The 20,406-nt window shown below is 38.6% G+C and overlaps 1 protein-coding gene across 3 annotated transcripts in view; it reads left to right on the top strand.

The window, feature by feature from the left end:
* CHCHD3 (coiled-coil-helix-coiled-coil-helix domain containing 3) overlaps positions 1 to 20,406 on the top strand; it is a 116,945-nt gene that overhangs the window by 770 nt on the left and 95,769 nt on the right. The window contains exons 2-3 of one of the 3 annotated variants that reach the window (XM_079304019.1): positions 769 to 835; positions 18,263 to 18,347. In XM_079304019.1, the coding sequence (XP_079160145.1) occupies positions 769 to 835; positions 18,263 to 18,347 (152 nt within the window). Of the gene's footprint in view, positions 1 to 768; positions 836 to 5,826; positions 5,945 to 18,262; positions 18,348 to 20,406 lie in introns of those variants that run through there. The other 2 variants (XM_079304020.1, XM_079304021.1) reach the window with 2 other exon arrangements.

Here is a 20,406-nt window from a genome sequence, read left to right as displayed (position 1 = left end):
TTGAGTAAATAGGTGGCAGTGATATAAATGTAATATAATTTATATATTCCATATAGAGTGAAGTTCATGGGCTCTGAAACATGGCACAGCCTGCCCAGAGCAGCTGGGGCTGTCCCTGGATCCCTGGAAGTGTCCAAGGCCAGGTTGGATGGGGATGGGGATGGAAAGGTGTCCCTGTCCATGGCTGGGGATACAATCAAAAATTCTTTATAATCTCTTCCAACCTAAATAATTCTGTGATTTAATGACAGAAGTTGGAAACCAGAAGTTCTTATGCTAATAATTCTTCCCCTTTTGTTAATTTTATCCATGGGCTTCCATAGATCTGCAACTGTTCTTATTCTGGTGGATTCAGAATTAGAGTATTTTTCTGTGTGCTTGTGTCAACATTGCAGTGAACTTTGTGTTTGACTGTCACCACTTGTGTTGCACAAGTCTTTGGAGGGCTTTCCCAGGATGAAATTCTTGAAAGGCAAATTAAATCACTAAGAAAGACAAAATTGCTGATTAATTACCAACAACATGTCCAGAGCTGTTATTTCCTTTACTTCTCCTGTATTCTCTGTCAGATCCAAAATCACATTCTGTTTAATTGTTGGGAGCACTCACCTCACAAATAAGGTGGTTGTTTTGTGTTGGGGATTGAATTTCAGCAGCTGTCATGTCCTGTAGAGAAACTTTAAGCTCTGTTTTTATCAAGTTTTATTGTTTTTGGAGGGGAGATGGGGGTAAAGAGGAACTAAAGTGTGACCCTGTTGTGTTTTGCAGTTGTCTGACAGTGTCATCGATCGGATGAAGGAACCCAGTGGGAGGCAGCACCGAGGATCAGGTGCAGGTTTGCTCCTGCTTTTCAGTTTTTAATGTGAAAAAAGAAATCAGATGTGCCCTTCAGAGCATCCTAATGAACTCATTGCCCTTTTGCAGAGATGAGTTTTTTTGGCATTAACTTTTCAGCTCATCTTTGGCTTGTCGCTTTTTAGAGGAGTTAAGTTCCTCTTTGTTTTCTTCTGGTTGATATTCAAGTGTAAAACACAAATTAAACTTGGCTTTCCATGCTGTTATCCATTGTTAAAGACTTAAAACACTCCAAAACACCCCAGAAGAAGCAAATAACCAAATATGTCTTGAGTTCTGAAAGAAAAAATTCTCAGTCCTTTAATCAAAGGGAAAGTTCTGCTGAAAGACACTTAAGCAAACATTAAAAGGAGAATGTGCTCTTTTCCTACTGGAATGGTGGAAATAAGTGATGTACATCTCAGTGGCTTTCTTAACTTTTTATATTTCATTTTTGAGGGCTGTTGAAATGCATCAAACCTCTGTTTAATTTAAAACCCTTCAGCACAGTGAGCACAATGCAGCTGCTGCAGGAGTGAGGAGCAGTGGCACAGATTGGAACAGGTGATTTGGGGATTCTCTGGAACCTGGGAAGTTCAGATGAGGCTCTTCTCAATGTTCCAGAAATGTTCATGAGAGCAGAATTCCCATGCTTACAGGAAATCCCAACAAATTCAGCACTGACTGAACACCAGTCCTGTGGCAGCCTTGCAGCAAGACTTTAAACAGAATTTAGCATCTTTTTTTTTTTTTTTTTTCTAGAGCATAAATTTGGTTTCTTGTTAATTGGAGTGGTCTGTCCCAGAATCCCAGAGTGATTTAGGTTGGAAGGAACTTAAAAAGTCCCTTCATTCCAACCCCCTGCAATGGGAACTATCTGCTGGGAATTTTCTTTCTTAATTTTTTTAAATTGTACCTTTTTCATTGTGTCTTCACTGTGGTGAAGAAATTATCCAGGTAAAGGACTTTTATAGTACAGGACTATAGGACTGTACTTTTTTATTTTTTGTACTATTTTTTTATAGGACTTTTATAGTAGGACTTCCATGTGTTCCCTGCTTTCCCTGTGGTGTTTGCTGTTCATCCTTAAATGGGAATTATGGAATGGTCATGTGAGGAAGCTGCTGAGATTTTGGGGTGTGGGAGGGCTGGAACACTCCAGGAAATTTCTGCTAATTCACACTGTTGCATGTCTTGAGCTTTTATTTATGTTTCTCTTTGCATGTGGAAAACAGTGCTTTTTAAATTATTTTTTTGTTGGTTAGTTGGTGGGTTTTTTAGTTTGTTTTGGGTTTGGATCCCTGGCAATGTTCAAGGCCAGGCTGGACATTGGGGTTGGGATCACCTGGCTCAGTGGGCAGGAATTAAAAACTCTTGAAGCTCCTTCCAACCCCAACTATTCCAGGATTCCAATAATTTCTCAATCTTGGAAAACCTCAAGTGTATTTTTCCTTTAAGAATTTGTGATTTTGGTGAAGTGCTGCTGCATCCCAGACAAATAACACTTTACAAAAATAAGAAAAGATGTCTAGAGGGAGAAACATTAGAGTTCTTAAACCCAGCCCTTTCTTCCTCTGATATCTTTTGGTGGAGGAATAATGGATTCAGTTACATGAAAGAATGTGTCTTGTTGCTTGCCAATAATGATGAATTTATTGACTTCAGTTTGGGGTCAGAAAATGAAATTACATCCACTTACAATGAAAATCTGACATCTGAAGACAATGTCTGAAAGCATCTCAGCTTGCTTGGCTCACTTGCTGGCTTCTGAGTAATATTAAATGCACTAAAATATTTAACAAGTGTAAAATCTTTCAAGTCTGTCTGTAATTCCTAAAGCAATATTGATGGAAAGTAATTTGGTCAGATGAAGGTTTTTTGGTTTTTTTTTTTTTTTCCTGGGTGTGTATTATATCTAAAGACACAGGGAATGGTTTAATTCATTTTATCTTGGTGGATATTGGAAAAACTAATAGTTTATTGGAGGGGGAAAGAAGAATAAATGCTTAAATTATCAAGAGTATCAGTATCTCTACACAGTAATTTTTTTTCCCTCTTTGCAGAAACAGATCCTATTAAGGGCACAGAGGGTTTTTCTCATTTTTTAAACTGTATTTATTATCATGTCCTCATTAAATAAATCAGCCAAGGTTTCTGTCACAAAATATTGTGTAGGGGTGTAATAAATGAGCCCTGCTGGTGCCTCCTCAGGAGCTGGCTCACACCTTGCTTGTTTCCATGGATTAATTTTTGTGGATTGTTGTATTTTTTTTTGTGTTGCTGTTTGGTTTTAGGTGGAGTTCCAGCAGCTTGTGTCAGTTAGAAATGTATAAAGATATTATTGGGATGTTCAGGAATGAGGATTTCCAGTGTTGGGTTCTAATTAGAAACAAACTGAGGATTTAATTGAGCTTTAGGAGAACAAACTTTACCTTTTAGTTGTGGGGTCACATAGGAGAAAGTTCTCAGGGACACCTTTGGGGAAGGTGGGAGATCCTTAAGCACATCCTGTTCCTGGTGCATGGAAGTAATTCCACTACTCAGGAAAATTAGGATTACTAATTTTTAAAAATGTAATATTTTGGAAGAGTTGTAACATGTCCTGATGATATTAATAATTATGGATAGCTGGATGCTGCATGAAAAACTGAATTTAAAACTGGAATGTCTCAGGAGAAACAAGAGGGGAGGCTCTGCAGTATTGCTTGTGAGAATTATTTTGTGTTTTCAGTTTCTGTGAGCACCTGGAAGTTGAGAGAGTTGGGCTGAATTTCTGCCAGTTAAGCAAGAATCCTCTGCAAATAAACCCTGGCAGTTCTTTGCCCTTTCATGTATTAATTGCTTCCATCCACCTTTTTGTTCCAGCAGCACTTTTTCTCTGCATGAACTGAAAGATGAAATAAACTGACATTTGTGATGTTACTTTCTAGAATTCCTCTTATTTTTAGAACAGGAAAAAAACCCAGAGGTTTGGCAGTGCCTGGGTTGATTCCCTTTGCTGTGGGACACCTGGAAAGCTCAGCAAGTTCCTGATGTGGATTTTCCACCTTCCTTCCTGCAGCAGGAGCCAGGAGAGCTTGGGTTTTACATTTGTGTTTATTTGCTCTCCTCTATTTACAGCTCTGGAAATTCTAAAAAGAGTTTTAAAACTGGAAACCTGAAATAAATTGAGTAGCAGCCTCAGGTAACCCTGAGGTGGTTGTGGATTGCAAGGCCATGATTTGCTTGTTACAAATTAATATTATTATTGTTAATTAGAATATTTTGCTACTTTTTTGTCACATAGTTTCTTGAAGATGATTTTTCTTTGCAGTGATGTGTCTGGATATCCTTTGGGTTAAAGGATACTGATGGAAGTGTTTTATTACCCAAAGGTGAAACATCTTGTAACTCACCAGGTTGCAAAGGGTGCCAGAGTTTTAGTGCTGACAGTGCAACAACAAATCTTTAGTGGAGCTTGACATTCCTGTCACTGGATTGCAGAAATGAGGGAAGATGGAATTGTGCATTGGAGTTGGAGGAAGTGCTGCAGAAATTAAAGTTTTTGCAGTCTAGGTGATGTGCAGGGTGTTCTGTGGGTGCTTTCAGGTGGCTGGGTGAGCTCTTGTCACATGGTGTTGAAATTCCAGGAGAAAACTGGCAAATCATGGGAATTGAATATGGAGAAGATCCATAATTGTGTAAAAGGAATGTGTCCCATCCCTGGCAGTGCCCAGGGCCAGGCTGGATTGGGCTTGGAGCACCCTGGGACAGTGGAAGGTGTCTCTGCTGTGGCAGGGGTGGCACTGGCTGGGCTTTAAGGTCCCTTCCAACCCAAACCATTCCATGAACATCTAGAACCTGGTGAATTTTCATCTTGCAAGGCATGAATGAAAATCTGGATTGCTCTCTGGTCCTGTATTCCCAGGAATTTGTCAGATATCTGTCTCATTCCCAAGCAGCACCTGAATCTCCACTGAAGCATTGCTGTTGGGATTTCAGCAGCCCTGCACCTCTGGGCTGTGCCTGATTTAGTTGTTTTCTGAGTGCTGAGACATCCCAAAGGCAAGCAGGAATAAAAGGCAAAAGGTGTTGGACATGTGGTGGTTTTAACCTTTTAATCTTTAATTGATATTACAATGAACTTCATCTGCTCATGTCCCTTATTATCCTAACGTGGTGTGCAGTGATCTGAGCCACCAGAACCTCCACACAAGAACAGTTTAAATATATAATTAAATAGATTGAAATATGCTCCAAGAAATGCCACCTGTGTTAACATGAACCTAGAGTTTGACAGGATACAAGTTTGGGTTGGTTGAAGAAAGTTTTTTACAGGGTGCCCAGAGAAGCTGTGGCTGCCCCTGGATTCCCTGGAAGTGTCCAAGGCCAGTTTGGAGCACCTGGGACAGTGGAAGGTGTCCCTGGCAGGGGACTGGACCAGCTGAAAAGTCCAAATTCCATCCCAATCCATTCTGGGATTCCGTGTTTCTGTGATTCTGCAGTTGATAGACCAGGTCAAATGTTCCTCTTCTTGTTCCTTTCCTTGGAATGAAATAATCCTGCTCAACTTTGTATGGGAAAAATGGCCCCAGTGTGGGAGGCATTGAAGGCTGGAATTGCAGTGAGTGATTCCCAACTCCCCTTCTGCTCCCACTGGTGCTTTATTGGTTTTCATTCAGTGGAACTAAAGAAACAAATTTTGAGGTTTCCAAGGATTCTGCAAATGAAAGAATTCAGTTTTTCAATCTGTGGGATTGAGCAGTGGTTTTGTTTTGTTTCCCTACATGACAGCCAGGGCAAAAGCCAATTTATCCCATGACTATTGTCAGATATCAGGGGGACATTTAATTGATTTAATGGTTTCTTATTTTACAACTGATGGAAAACTTGGGCTGTTCCAGATGATATTTAAAGGAAGAGCCCTGGATGTGCCAGGTCCTGTCCTCATATGTGGAAATAAATAGGTCTCAGGCACACTCACTGCAGTGACAGTCACTTTCTTCTGTAGTTTTTTGCCTTTTACAAATGATTTTCTGTGTGTGGCTTCTTGCAGAGAAGCAGAATTTATTTTTCAAGGAGCCTTCATTTAGAAGCCTTGCTTTTTGTTTCCATCTATTCTTAGAAGCAGGTAATTTTTATGTACTGCCTTCCATGTGCTTTTTGGGTCTCTGGTGGATTTGGGGAAATTAAATTTCATGCTATTCTGCTTTAGGCTGCCTGTGCTCTATTAGGGTTTGCTGAGTGCAGACATTGCCTCTCCAAATCTTGTGTAGCACACAAATAAAGGGATTTTTGTTGTAGCTGCTGTTTAACAAGCACATCCAAAGTATTTGCTTAGCAATGGTTTGTGAGTTAAAAGTTAAAACCTTCTGCTTTTTATTATGGGAGCACAAGATTTGTGCTTGTTAAAATCTCATCTTCCAGTGCTTAGCAGGAAAATCATTTTGAAAAACAACTGTTGGTGGCTGGTGTGTGATTCTTGTATTAATTTCTACTAAGTTCAGTTCAGGAGGAAATAATGAGTTTTAAGGACTGAATCTTTATGTATTTATGGATGGAAGTGGTGCCATTGCCTTGTGCTAGTTCTGAGTAAATTATTTTGTGGTTAAATCCTGACAAAGCTTTAGGGCTTTGAGCCCAGCCTTAGGCTGAGCTTGCTGAAAATGCAACCAGAGTTTATCTGCTGTTTATGAGCCAGACTTGTGTGGTGGATTTTTATGTAGTTTAAAATTCATTAAAAACTTATCTAACAACATGTTAATTTTTTTTCTTTCATTTTTTCCTTTCTTTTGGTTTCTTTATACATTAAAAATCAGAATTTGATGGAAGGAAATGCCTGTTTGGGACCCATTTGTGGTGGTCTTTGTTAGAAATCTCCCATGTGTGTTCTTGCAGAATTGTCTGTTGTGTCCTACTCCTCTTTTGTCCTTCAGAGAGACCTTCCTGGGATTAAAGGTCAGAAAACCCAGATAGTTGGCTCAGATAAAGAGCTTTGTAATTTAAGGGATTGTTGGAATAGAAATCATTTGGAGCAGTTTGAACGATTTTTTTTTTTTTTTTAATCCTAAAGACCAAAATAAAAACCAGTGACCATTTTAACGAGATAAACCCAATGAGTAAATTAAAACTGTTTGATTTCACCAACACAAGTCTTGATAGCACCAAACAAAGAAATTATTATTGTGCTGTGTAGAATGCTCTCTGCTTTTACAGCACAACAGATATTCTTATCCAGATTTATCTTTGACTGAAGAAGGAGTTTAAGTGCATTTGTTTCCTTTGTATTATTGAAAACCAGCACTTGTTAGATGGAACACGACTTCAGCAGCACGAGGAGACCTGCAAGTAATAAAACCTTTCAGTTTTAATAGCAAATTGCTACTTTTCTTCCCATGCCAATTTATTTACAGGGAGAGAGAGAGAGACTCCTCAGTGTGGTAGAAAAGAAACACTTGAAATGGACGATTTAATCACATTAAGATGAAAAGAAAAGCTTTGTTTTATTCTTTCATCTTCAGGCTGCAGCAAAGTGTTCCTGAAGCTCTTCATTACTTGTCAGCTGAGGCAGGTTAAGTGTTTTGTTGGTGCTGCTGCTTGAAAGCTTTGTGCAGTTGTTTTTTAGTTAAACAGGAGGTACCACTTAAAGATCCTTTTCCTCAGCCTCAAGGGAATGGGAAAAACTTTTATTGCCACAGTTTTGTTTGTTTCCCCCCACCCCCCCCTCATTTTGCTTTGTTTGTGTTCTGAACTCTTTGACTTTCAGCAGTGTCATATGCAAGTTGTGGCCAACACCAAGCTGAAAATTTGGCTTCACATATTCCTTCCTGTTGGTTGAAATTGAAATTTAAGAAATAAGGAAAGGACATTTCTTCCTTTTCTTCTTTTCCCCCCAAGGTTTGTTGTGTACCTCTGGCAATGCTTCACAGAGCCAATTTATCAGATTCTCATTTTTAGCTTCATTAACCACATTTGATTTCACCTCATGTTAATCACCTAAAAACAAGCATTTCATCTCAGCTGCTTTTTTAGGTTCTGCTTCTCCTTTTATCTCTGGAACTTGTTACTGAAGGAGTTGAATGGTTCATCCAAGATGCTTCACTTTTAGTTTTTCTCCTTTTTTTTTCCTCCTTTTTTTCTTTCTTCTTCCTTTTCCCTCCTTTTCCCTCCTTTTCCCTCCTTTTCCCTCCTTTTCCCTCCTTTTCCCTCCTTTTCCCTCCTTTTCCCTCCTTTTCCCTCCTTTTCCCTCCTTTTCCCTCCTTTTCCCTCCTTTTCCCTCCTTTTCCCTCCTTTTCCCTCCTTTTCCCTCCTTTTCCCTCCTTTTCCCTCCTTTTCCCTCCTTTTCCCTCCTTTTCCCTCCTTTTCCCTCCTTTTCCCTCCTTTTCCCTCCTTTTCCCTCCCTTCTTTGTGGTAATCAGATTATTCTGTCTCCTTCAGATTTTCATATTTCACCTCTTCATCCTCTTTTTCCCCCATAGTATCTTGGTTTTCTTCCTGCTCAAAATTTAAAACACTAAAAAATCACCATTTGTGTAGCAAATATTGCATCAGTTGAGCCCATCATTGGTGCAAGTGGTTTTTATTAGCAGATCTCATTGCAAATCATTAAAAATGCAGGTGTTGGAATAATGATGTTGTGACAATTTCAAGCATTTCAGCATTATCTTTTATTTTTCTACAATTCCTGACTAATGAAAATAACCATAAACATCATAATTACCTATTGTTTACAGCCTGTTTTCAGTTATTATTGAAAACAGCAATAAAGGGCTGAATATTGGGCTGAAAACACACATTTCAAAGTTGTCAATGCTGTAGCTGTGTGCTGATAATTCAATAAAAAAAGCTGGTTTTGCTGGATTGGAGAAAAAACATCAAAATGTGTGTAAATCACCTCCAGTTTCTTTCAGAGAAAGAAATCCTTGTGCCTGTGCAAGGAGTTATTTGAGGGTGCAGATATTTGAAATGTGAATATTGGCTGTTTCTAAGCTGACTTCTTGGCTCCTGCTGTTAATATTACATGAAATAAATGTTTTTCACTTGGTCACTGAATTCACTTCCAGATTATTCTCCAAAATAAACAAGCTGCTGTATGAGGTGTTGGAATATGAAAATCTTGTCTTCAAAGAATAAGGAAATACTTGGAAATTCTCCTTTTAAAAAGAGATTCTCCTGCCCAGGGTGTTGTAGAAATATTTAAATTCTTTCCCTCATCCCTTCTCCAGTCAGCAACTCCAAACCTGAACGTGCTGGAGTTTCCATCAGAGCTGAATAAACAAATTTTACAATTATGGTTTTCTCTGCTCTGATGGATCCTTTGTAGCAGCCTCTTGTTATCACCTGACTGAATGAACAGGAGATGAGATTTGAGCACACCCAACAGCTGCTAAAGATGCACTTATTGCTCACTGCTGCTTTCTTTGTATCCAATTTCAGATGAAGTGATTGCTTTCAGAGCCTTTTGGTGCCCATGTCATCAATAAATGGAATTAGGGCTTGATATGGAGATAGTCACCTTTTTTTACTTTTCTCAATATTCTGTTTCTACTGGGAAAATTTAAAAAAATCCCTTTAAAATTTAGTGCATGGGTGTTAAATGGCTTTAAATGTACAATGTGGAAGCTTGATGTTCTGATTTATCTTCCCATGCAACTCCAGCCACTGAGAAATCTCTTTAATGGGATCAGCAGAGGTATTGATGAGTGTTATCTTCTTTTTTCTTTCATTAACCTCTAACTCTAAGGACACTTCCACTGCTTGTTTTTTTTCCACAGGATTATGGACTCTTTATGTTTTTCTCTCCCAAAACAGCTTTTAAAGTTATTAATCAGTTTTAGCCACAGAGGTAGATTTCTCAAGGATAATTAATTTATTCACATGCTTTTGAAATCTTGTGAATGGATTGGTGTCAATGTTGCAGAATTTTGTGGCATTCATAAACACTTGCTCAGAGTAATATGCTCAGGACAGATGGGGAAAATTCATGGTGGGTGTGGATCTGCTGCAGAATGGTTACAAAACCTCTCTTAAAACAACTTTTCCCTCATTTTTGTCCACTTGCTTTTTCCATCATTCTTGTCTTTCCCTGATTTAATTGGAGATTTGCTTCTCTGAGTCTCCCCTGCTCCCCCTTCCACCTTATTAATGCATTTAAAATTCTGCATTATTCTTTCCATCCTCCTTCTTGCTGCATTTCTTCACTCATTTAGGTTGGAAAAGACCCTTAAAATCATAAAATTATGGGCTGGTTTGGATTGGAAGGACCTTAAAGATCATTTTGTGCCATGGGCAGGGACACCTTCCACTATCCCAGGGATCCAGGGGCAGCCACAGCTTCTCTGAGCACCCTGTGCCAATGTCACCACCTTAAAAAAAGAATTTATGTCACCCACATTTGATCTATGACATCAAGGAACAACTGGACATTAATAATAAATGGCTTTAATTAATATTAATTAAAATGAGTGGTGGGTGCAGGTTTGGGGTGTGCTATAAAAGCAGAGCTGCCTTCCCCACAAAGGATTGGGATGTGAATATTTGACAGTAAAATTCTCTGTGTTGCTGCCCATGGAAAGGTATAAAAATCCCATCTTTCAAGGCCTTTGTGGGTGAGTGATGAGCAGCTTTGTCATCTCCTCATTCCTGCCCAAAGTGGCTCCAATCCAGAGCTGAAATTGGGGAAGATTGACTTTTCAGTGCCACTGATAGTGCACAATCACAGCTGGAGGCTCCTCCTTAGAGGTGATGGTGGCAGATGAACTGAACATCAAAATTTGCTATTTTTGTAGCCCTGGCAGTGCAGGGAGGCCCATTTGGGAGTGTTGGACTGAGCAGGAGTGCTTGGCAATTCTTTGCCATTAGTGGTGACTTCTGAGAGCTGTTTCAGTTAAAAAACCCCTTTTTTACTTACCTGCTACGTGTAAAAAATCCATAATTATTTCCCTGCCCTCTGCAGTGGTGGAAGGAGTTTGTTGAAATACATGTGAAAGAATTTAAAACAGATTTTTTGTCCAAGAAGATGAAAAGAACACCAGTAAATTTCCCTGCACTGTCAGATAAAATAGCTTTACAATAAACTTTTGAACCATAAAGATCAGGAACTGGCCAACTTAAATTGTCCTGAAAAGACACCACATGTTTAATCCTCTTGAAAGCAGAATCATCAAATCCTTCTTATCATTGCTTACAATATGATTATTATTTTTTTAATGCTGAATTACAGAATCCTGATGCTTTTATCTATTGTGTTCCACAAAAAAAAGCCATCCAGTGTGTGGAGCAGGGATTACTGAAACAGCTGAAATGGGAATTTTCTCCACTGCTGTATTCAATTTAAGGCAGGGATGGTATTTTAAAAGTATTTGATACTTCAGTTTCATTATTTCTATTAATTATTTTAAATTAACAGGAGGGCAAAATGACTTATGGCTAAACAGCTGCTGAAATAAGTTATTATCTCTATATTTGATTATAGAGGTGGGGGGAAGGATGGGTTATGAAGAAGGTTTGGTTGAAATAATTCCCTCCCTTCCAGGGGCATTGGGAACAATTGAAAAAGTCACATTAAAACTCCACACAGTCATTTATCCACACAGCAGGAGTTCCTGCAGAAACTAAAAATTAGGAGAATTTTTATTAACTGGCTTTTTTAACTCAGTGCACTTACTGGTGGGAAATTTTATGGGCTCACATATTTTGAGATTATTGAATATATTTAATGTTTCTCTTCTTGCACAACATGCCTGTGCCTGTCACCTGTTTATCAAATTTAAGTCTTCCAAGACAGGATATTTCAAAATATCAAAAAGATGTCAAACCCACGTATTTTTGATAGTGTGAATCTCAGAAAGGAATTATTTTTGTAAAACAGAGCTGTTAACACAGGCAGGTAGAACCTAATTCAAAAAATCACAGGGGAAAAATCTCCTAATCCTGTTTTTTCCAGCCCCCTCATAAATCCAGTGTGATTTGCTTTATCCAACATTAATGGGATATTTAAAGGAGAATATTCCAAATATAATAGGAACTAACTTTGTTTTGTTACTTCTAGACCACTCACTGTCTTATTTCTAATTGAAATTAGTATGAATTGATTGATACCCACATTTGCATTGGAAAATAGGGAATGTAATCTATGCAAGAGTGCCTTTGGAAAGTAAAATATTAAATATTTTTAAATTATGCACACTTAATTGCATTGTTTTCCTATTTCATTATCCTATGAGCTCCTCTGAAATATTCCTGCACATTACCAATATTTAACAGTTAATAAAAATTTCTGTCCTTGGAGGGGAGCTTTGTACTGAATTCCTGATTGGAGGAAGTGCTTGGAATTGGGAATTTCAGTGGAAAAGTTGCTGGATGTGTTGGCAGTTAAAACTTGTATGAATTTCTTGAGAATGCTCTTTAAAAATAATGATCTTTAAGGAAACCCACTGCTGATTAAATGCTGGGTTTTAAAACACATAAATTGCTTTTTTAGGGTTTTCTTTCTGCTGGTGGGCTAAAGGGATGGTTCATTATTGTTTTCATTGAGTGCAAGGCTAATTTGGGTTATTTATAAAGTTAAAGATCAGGTACAGCAGTATTTGAAACCCACTAAATTTTTAAAATAATTCTCAGCAATACTGATGCACTTTAGTTATAACATTTTCCTATTTTCTCTCCTGTGCTGCTCCCAGCAAATCCAGGACTCATTGAGAATGAAAAATCCAGGAAAGCAGAGTAGATTTCATGGTGTCCTTGTATTCCCACCTGTTTAAACACACCAAACACATTTCCTACAGCTTTAATTGACATTGAAATCATCTCTTCCACTATCCCAGTTTGCTCCAAGCCCCATCCAGCCCAGCCTTGGACAATTCCAGGGATGGGGCAGCCTCAGCTTCCCTGGGCAACCTCTTCCAGTATCTAAGGGAACAATTTCTTCCTGTTGATACTGAAGATTTTTATGTGACCTGTGAAATTTAGATATGGACCAAACCAGGCTTTTTATTAGGCAGAAAGAATAAATCAAGGCTGTTTGCATATTATAATATTTGCATTTTACATGTCTGAAGTTGAAATGTGGGTGGGAAATTGTTTTAATTGTAGAAGAGCTCTCAGTGTGAGCTGGGAAGGCACCAGGCACGTGGGCTGCCTGATCCAGTATTTATCAGTGTTAATGCACAATTAGGAATTTTCCTGGTGACATTTTCATTAATTCCCCCTGTGCCAGCAGCTGTGATGGAGCTGAAGGCAGCCCTGAGGTGCCCTGTCCCAAAGGATCTGGTTAATATTTCTACTTAAAGGGATGGGAGAACTTCTCCTGGGATGGGATCCATGGTTTGACTGTCCTGATGTTGGTTGTCAACATCAAATGCTAGAGGTGAAAGCAAAAAACTGCAGGAATTCACTGGGAATTTGTTTTTCTAGCACAAAAAGGAGTTATTCCCTTGGCTGCCCGTGGTTGGGAGGTACCTTGGGGTGTTCTCTGTTTGGGGAATGTATCAAAGGGATTGTTGTGTTTAAGTCCACAAATTTTGATGGAAATAAAAGAGATTTTAGCAAAGTTTATCCTGTCTTAAAGTGTGGTGTGGAGAGGCTGAGTGAACACGGTGGTGGAGGAGGTCTCATTTTTGACTAATTTTTCATATTCTTTAATTCTTTACACCCTTCCCTTCAACCTTCTTCTCATGTTGGATAACTCTAGAGGAGGCCACAAATTTAACAAAGAAACTGGAGTACCTCCCTTACCAAGAGGCTGAGAAAGGTGGGGCTGTTCAGCCTGGAGAAGAGGAAGAAAGTTGTGTGGAGATCTCAGAACAATCTTCCAGTATCCTGTTCACTAGGAAAAAAAAGAACTTGGGCATTTTTTATGTTTTTTGGTTTTTTTTAATTAATTATCTGAACATTACCTAGCTAAGTATTTTTTAAAAAGACATTTGATTGTATCAAACCTAAGTGTCTCTTCATTAGTAACTTAATGCACCTGCCCTTTCCAGAGAATTTAGTGAAGGTTCCTGCTACTAAATGCTGTTTGCATTAATGGATTTCTTCCAAATGCAGGGCTAATGGGCAGATTCCCAGCTCTGCAGGCTGGAAGTTATTTGAATAATTTGTCCATATCACATTCCTGATTTCTCAGGCTAACATTTCTGAGGCTGCAGGTGTCTCCTTTCCCTGAGGTTTGTTGTTTACTGCTTGGGGTATAATCCTGACATCCTGCTGATTGTTTCTTTTCTGTGAAGCAGCTGCTTTAGAGAGAGAAAAAAAAAAAGTTATGGATTTGGATCTTGTGATTAACAAAGGCTGAGGAGCTGGAGTCAAATACTACAAGAGTTGTAAAAATCATTCTGTATCAAACTATTGTAGATGTGGAGGATAAAATTGCTGATGGTTCCTCAAGAATTGGCATCACATGAAGCTTTGCTCCCATCCTGCTCATGGGTGGCATTTGGAGTTCCAAGGCAGAACACATTTTTTTTTGCATCTGAAACATCAGGAGCTGTTGGGAAGTGAGAAGTCCTTCAGTCCATTTTGCTCCTCTGTCCTTATCAGTTGTCCCTGAAACTACTCAAAACCTTTTGAATCCTGGGAAATTTCTGGTTCCTTATTTGTCTGATTTTGAAGCACAAGTGGGAGAGTAAATACAAAGGGTTAAGCAAATAGCTTGGCACACTCATATGAAGGATTGAGCAAATGGCTTTTCACAGTCTTTATAAATGTATTTTTAATAGAAATTGGGGTTTGAGGCATTTTTAAAAGGTGGTGGAATTAGCCTCTCAGATTTGCCAAAGGATGTTGGATGGATTGGAATCTTGGTCTCTGGAGATAACTGAATCAAAGTTTTGAAATCTGCTATTTCACAAGGGCATGTAGTGACAGAATAAGGGGGAATGGCCTTAAGCTGAAAGAGGATGGGTTTAGATTCTATTTTTTAAAAAATTCTTTCAAATTTTGCCTGAAGAATTAGTGGACAAGTAAGAAAAGTCAGGGTGCTGTATCCCAGAGACCAAAATGGCAAAACTTCCTTGTGCCTGGACAGCCCTGCTCGGTCTCACCAAGGTCCTTGGAGGTTCTTTCTGAATTTTATCCCTGTTGACCCTGTCTGGATTCCAGACTCCCACCCAAGCTTCTCCCTCAGTGCCCCCTACAGCTGGAGAGGGGAGAGAAAACAGAATTAATAGAATTCCCATGGAATCTCCTGGGAATGTCAGCTCTGGAGCAGCTCCTGCCCTGTCTGCAGGGCTGTTCCTCTCATATTCCCACTCCACTCTGCTCTGTCCAGCTATACAAAACTTTTTTTTTTCTTCTTAAATCTGTTATCCCAGAGGTGTCCCCACCATTCCTGGTTGGCCCAGCCTGCTGGGTCCATCCTGGAGCTGGCTGGAATTGGCTCTGCTGGACATGGAGGAAGCTCCCAGAAGCTACCCCCAGAGCCTCCTGTCCTGGTGTGAAGGACAGGTGCCTGCTAAGGAAGGCAGGAGCTTCTCTTGAAATGGAAAATGTAAATCCCCTCTGCCCAAATTATTGTAATTTTGAAATTAAGGAGCTCTCAGACAAAGATCTGGGAATAGGAGTAACAGTTCTTTACTATGAAAATGGAAATAAAAATACAGTAATACAAAAATCCAAACCAGTGCCAGAGTCAGAATCCAAGCTGGCACAGTCAGTCAGTCAGGGTGGTGGCACAGTCCCATTCCATGGTGCTGCATCCTCCTGCAGGGGCAGATGTGGCTCAGCTGGAGCAGTGCTCCTGGAGAAGGTGCAGTTTCCTCTGAAGCTCCAGGGATGATGTGCAAGGCTCTGGTTTTCCTCTGGAATGCAGTGGGAAGAAGGTGCCTTGGTGTCCCAAATGTCAGTTTTTCTCTGGATGGGAAAGGCTTGGCTCCTGCCCTGGCTGGAGCATCTCCCAGTGGGATGATGGAATTTTCTCAGCCATGCCCTGGGACTCAGTGGCCATGAACAGGAGATATCTCCTGGAGGGAGGATGGGAAAAGATAAAGGACACTGCTACCTGGTTTCAGCAGCTGGCCCATTAACAGGAGATATCTCCCATGGAGATAAAGGTCACTGCTCCACCTGGTTTCACAGATGGTGACAGAATTCACACTGCTGGTCACATCCCACTCCCTGCCCACACTATCCCAGTACAACCATTCTGTGTCTGGGCACTTTGGTGCCTCTCAGAGCTTTGTGCAGCCCCAGCTGTGGGTGTTCCATCCCCACTATCCCAGTGCTTTTCCATTCCCCTTCTCCCAGGAGAACACTGCCAATCCAACACCCATCCCTTGGTGTGCTGAGCTATTCTGGGGGGTTTGGAGTGGGGCAGTTCCCTTTCCTGGCCATTTCACCAATGGGTTTGTGATGGGAGCTGTGCATTAAACACTCTCACACTTTGTTTTGTGCTCCTGTAGGAGCAGAGGAAGCCCTGGCATGCAGGTGTGTCCTGCCTAAATGTACCTGCCTGAAAATCTTCCCACTTTGTTCTGGGATCAAGCTGAAACTGATTCCAGCATCCTGAGGAGCTTCTGATGTTAAAGGGGGTGGTGGTGGGAATGGCTATGCAATAATAATTTAATTTTTAATAAAATAATATTAATATATTAATAATTTAGCAATCTTGCACCCCCTAGGTTTAACATTCTCTTAATATTTCAGTGGTCAGCTGTGTGTTTTTAATTCTCTGTAGTGTGAGCAGTGATGGCCATCAGAAATGTTATTTAACATTTAATGTTAAATAGTCTTTTCCTGATCCTCTCTCAAATAAATTATCTTTTTTCTCTTTTTAAATACTTCTTCCCCTAGAACAAATCCGTCCTCATTGTAGAACTGAATTTTTTTTTTTTTTAAACCAAAACATCATAAAGCTCCCATTTGGGAGCTACCCAATTATATCTTACAATAATTCTATTGAATGATCTATAGCTCTACTTTTATTCCCTATTAGTATTTGGCTGATCAATGAGCAGCCTAATTGATTGTTAAGGTCAAATGTCTTTATTGGCTGCTGCCCCAATTTTTCCTCATTATGACATAAACCATCCTCTGGTCTATTAGAGTTCTTGTACTCATTTTTGTACACCAGAACCATACATTTCATTCTGTAGATGCTGATGAACAAGATAATTAATGTTGTTATGTCAGTCAAAATAATCCCAATAAAATTAGGTTTTCTTTTTCCACCCAGTTTTGTCCTAGAGATCTGTTGAAAAGTTCATATTTCCCTCTGAATTTTAATTTTAATATATTTTTAGGCTGTGGTCTCACTGGTAATTCCCAAGTTTCCCCCCACTTTTCCCTGTGTTTCTGTGATCTCAGCATTTCCTGGGCCTGGAACAATGGATATTGATTCCTGCTCTTTTTCCTAAGATGTTTTTAACTGGATTAGTTGGCCAAAACTCCCATAAAATTGATGAAGCTGCTTCATTCATTCATAAAACTCTTTAGTGAAGCTACTTGAGGATGAGCAGAATTGCTGGGAGTCAGAACTAGAACAGCAATATGGAATAATGATTTTTGGATAATCTTTACAGATAAATCCAGCTCCTGGGGATGAGGTCACAGAGATCCTGCAGTGCCTGAAAATTCAACTTCCCAGTGCCTGACCTCCCCTAGCAGGGGTTTTGTCACTGATTCAGGTTTTTGGGGCACTTTCTGGGGTTCAGTTTTCCTGAGTTTTGGGGTGGGATCAGACCCTGGAGCTCTGGGCTTCCATGGAGGGAGGGAATTCCCTGGAAATCCAGAGCATGGCAAGAGGTTCAGCTCTGTGTAGGTCAAGCTTTAGTGCAGGTTTAGGATTAGGATTAAACTGGATTTTGCTGTTTTTAGGGTTGTCTTTCAGCCTTGTAGGATTTTCTCCCTCTATTTATAGTCTTTATATATATATATATATATATAGTTGCTTCCCTGCTTTTTTTGCTCTTAACCAGACTTTCATTGATTCCTCTGACAGAATCTAAGTGAAGGAAATATTCTTTCCATATCATTTGAGGCAAAAATCTTTGTCTAGGAACTAGAAATATGAATATTTAGGGTGTTGTAAGAGCTTTGTTGTGGAAAATGCATCTGAAAATACTTGATTCATTACACAAAGATATTTCTTTTGATTCTACAGGAATAAAAAGCAGCATTTTATAACATCACTCTTTATGTCTCTGTCTCATCCCCATGGTTTCACTTTACAAAGACACATTTCTGAAGAAAAATATTTTATTTAATGTATAGTCCATGTTGTTTAATTTTTGAAAGATTGCACTAATTGAAAATTAAAAAGGAAAAAAATTAAAGGCTCACTGGTGTTGTGCTACCATTTCAAAGATGGTTAAACCACAAGAAAGCAACTCCAACTGTTGTGAGGGAGAAAAAGCAAATAAACAATTAAGGGCACTGTATTATGCAGTTGTTTCTGTAATTGGGAATAAATTGTGTTCTGTTAACAAATCATTGAATTTTCTGTAAATTGCAGTTAATGATGAAGACCTGAAGAAAAGAATTGCTGAGGAACTGGCACTGGAACGAGCCAGGAGAGACTCTGAAGCTCAGAAGAAGAGGTTGGTTCATTAATAACAATATTTCAAACAAAGCTGGACTTAATGCTTTTATTTCATTTATCTGTTTTCTGAAAATAACTGAAATAACTGAATTTTGTGCCCCAAGACAAAGTGGATGTGGGAGCTCTGGGGGCTGCAGCAGGTTTGGATATTAAATCCATGTTCAACAAGAGATTTCTGGGAATTCTGGAGATTTTTGGGAGCTGCAGGATGTTTTGAGGTATTTGAATATTAAAATGCTGCATTAATCCAGTTCACATCAATAAAACCCTTTTGATTCCTTACTGTATATTGAAATATTCCTTTCTTAAACATTGCAGTGACTGGGAAGGCCTGAGCAGAGCCATTATTGGCAATTAAAAATTCCTTTTTAAATTTAGAAATTTTGGTATATGCTGAATTTCTGTGTTTATTTCTCCTTTCAATGATTGCTGTAAATAAATAACACAACACACTGAGTATAAATATCAATATTCCACATTGTCCTTCACTGAGAATGGGGAGAAAGGCTCATTATGATGGATTAAAAAAAATTAGGCTGTAATTAGTATTACTTCAACTGTCTGCATAGATCCTCAGTTGTTTCCTACCCAGCATTCTGTTATTTAATTGAGTTAGGTTGATGGAGTATATAATTAGATAGGACTATATTAATGTCCCAGGGAAAAAAAAAAAAATCAGGCTTTTCTCTTTTTTTTTTTTTTTACATCAGCAATAATGGAAATCAATAAGTTACAATGAAATCCCCCCTCTCCTCAATTGGGCTTTGACAAGAAAACTTGGGTTATTTTTGAGCTTCTTGAGACTTCAGCTAAATGGGATTAAAATATGGAAATATTTGGTTTTGCAACTTGAGCTTTTCTCATGTTGCACTTTTAGAACCTTCCAGAATTCAGCTTGCAGGGGTTGTGAAAGAGAGGGAGCACATTGGGTAAAATATCAAAATAAATTCATGATGATAAAGAAAGGAAAAATATTAAAATTTGTTAACAACTTTACTTCTTTTCTAGTTTTGATTTATTTAATTTTTAGCGGTAGCAAGGATTGGTTTTATTATTTTTGTACAGCATTTGTAATTATAAAAATCTGTTTTTAACAGAGCATAGAGGCTTTTTCATTTTGGATGAAACAACTATAAAATGCAGATCTTTTTCCATAAGTAAAAATAAAGTCTTTATGGGCTGAATATGGTGGAGTTTTGTGTTTTGAAAACATTCAAGGAACTCACATTGTTCAGATAAATTATTTTGTCTTGCATGTGCAGAATGTTCCAGCTAATAGAAACATGGAATAGAAACTGTAATAATCTGTAATATAAATACAAACACATTGATGCAGTGTTGGAAAACACAACAAAAACCTGATTTCTTCATTTAAGCTCCTTGTGATTTGTTAAAAAATTTCATTTTCAGTTCATAACTCACTTATTTTAAGAGAAATCTTGTAGGGATGTGACATAAAAATTAAAGTTTTTACCTCCACATTCATCTTATGGAAGGCATATTTTACATGTTTATATTCTCATTTTTTCTCTAAACCAGGTTTTTTTCCTAATCTTTAAATGAAATAACATTTAAACATAAAAATACCTGAAACTTCTGACTGTTTGTTTGTCTGATTCCAAACTGTTCTGTGCTGTTCTGTGAGCCAGTGTATGACCACAATTTGGTTTGATTGCAAAATGTCTTTTACTCATTTCAGACTGTGAAGGGAAGAAATTTTAATTTGAACTGCTAGATAAATTATTTATTCACACATTCATACACAGTACAGATGGGCTGCTCTATATAAAGTTAAAATCTGGGCTTATTTTGAGGATTAGAGCTGAAAAATGACTCTTAAATTGTATTTTAATGCCATCAACTCTCTAACAATATGTGAATGACAGCTTCTATTTAAATTATTGGAATAATTAATAAAGTAGTGATTTAAACCCACCTTAGAATATATTTCCAAAATTCTGCACTGATTCCACTTTACTCCTCCTTTTACTCAGCCCAGCTCTTTGGGCTCACCTTGGTTTTTGAGTGTTTTGAAATGTTTTGTCTTAAAAGTGTTT

Source organism: Erithacus rubecula (assembly GCF_903797595.1).
Source record: "Erithacus rubecula genome assembly, chromosome: 4".
NCBI lineage: Eukaryota > Metazoa > Chordata > Aves > Passeriformes > Muscicapidae > Erithacus > Erithacus rubecula.
The sequence above is the reverse complement of the archived record's forward strand: the minus strand, read 5'-3'. Positions and strand labels throughout refer to the sequence as shown.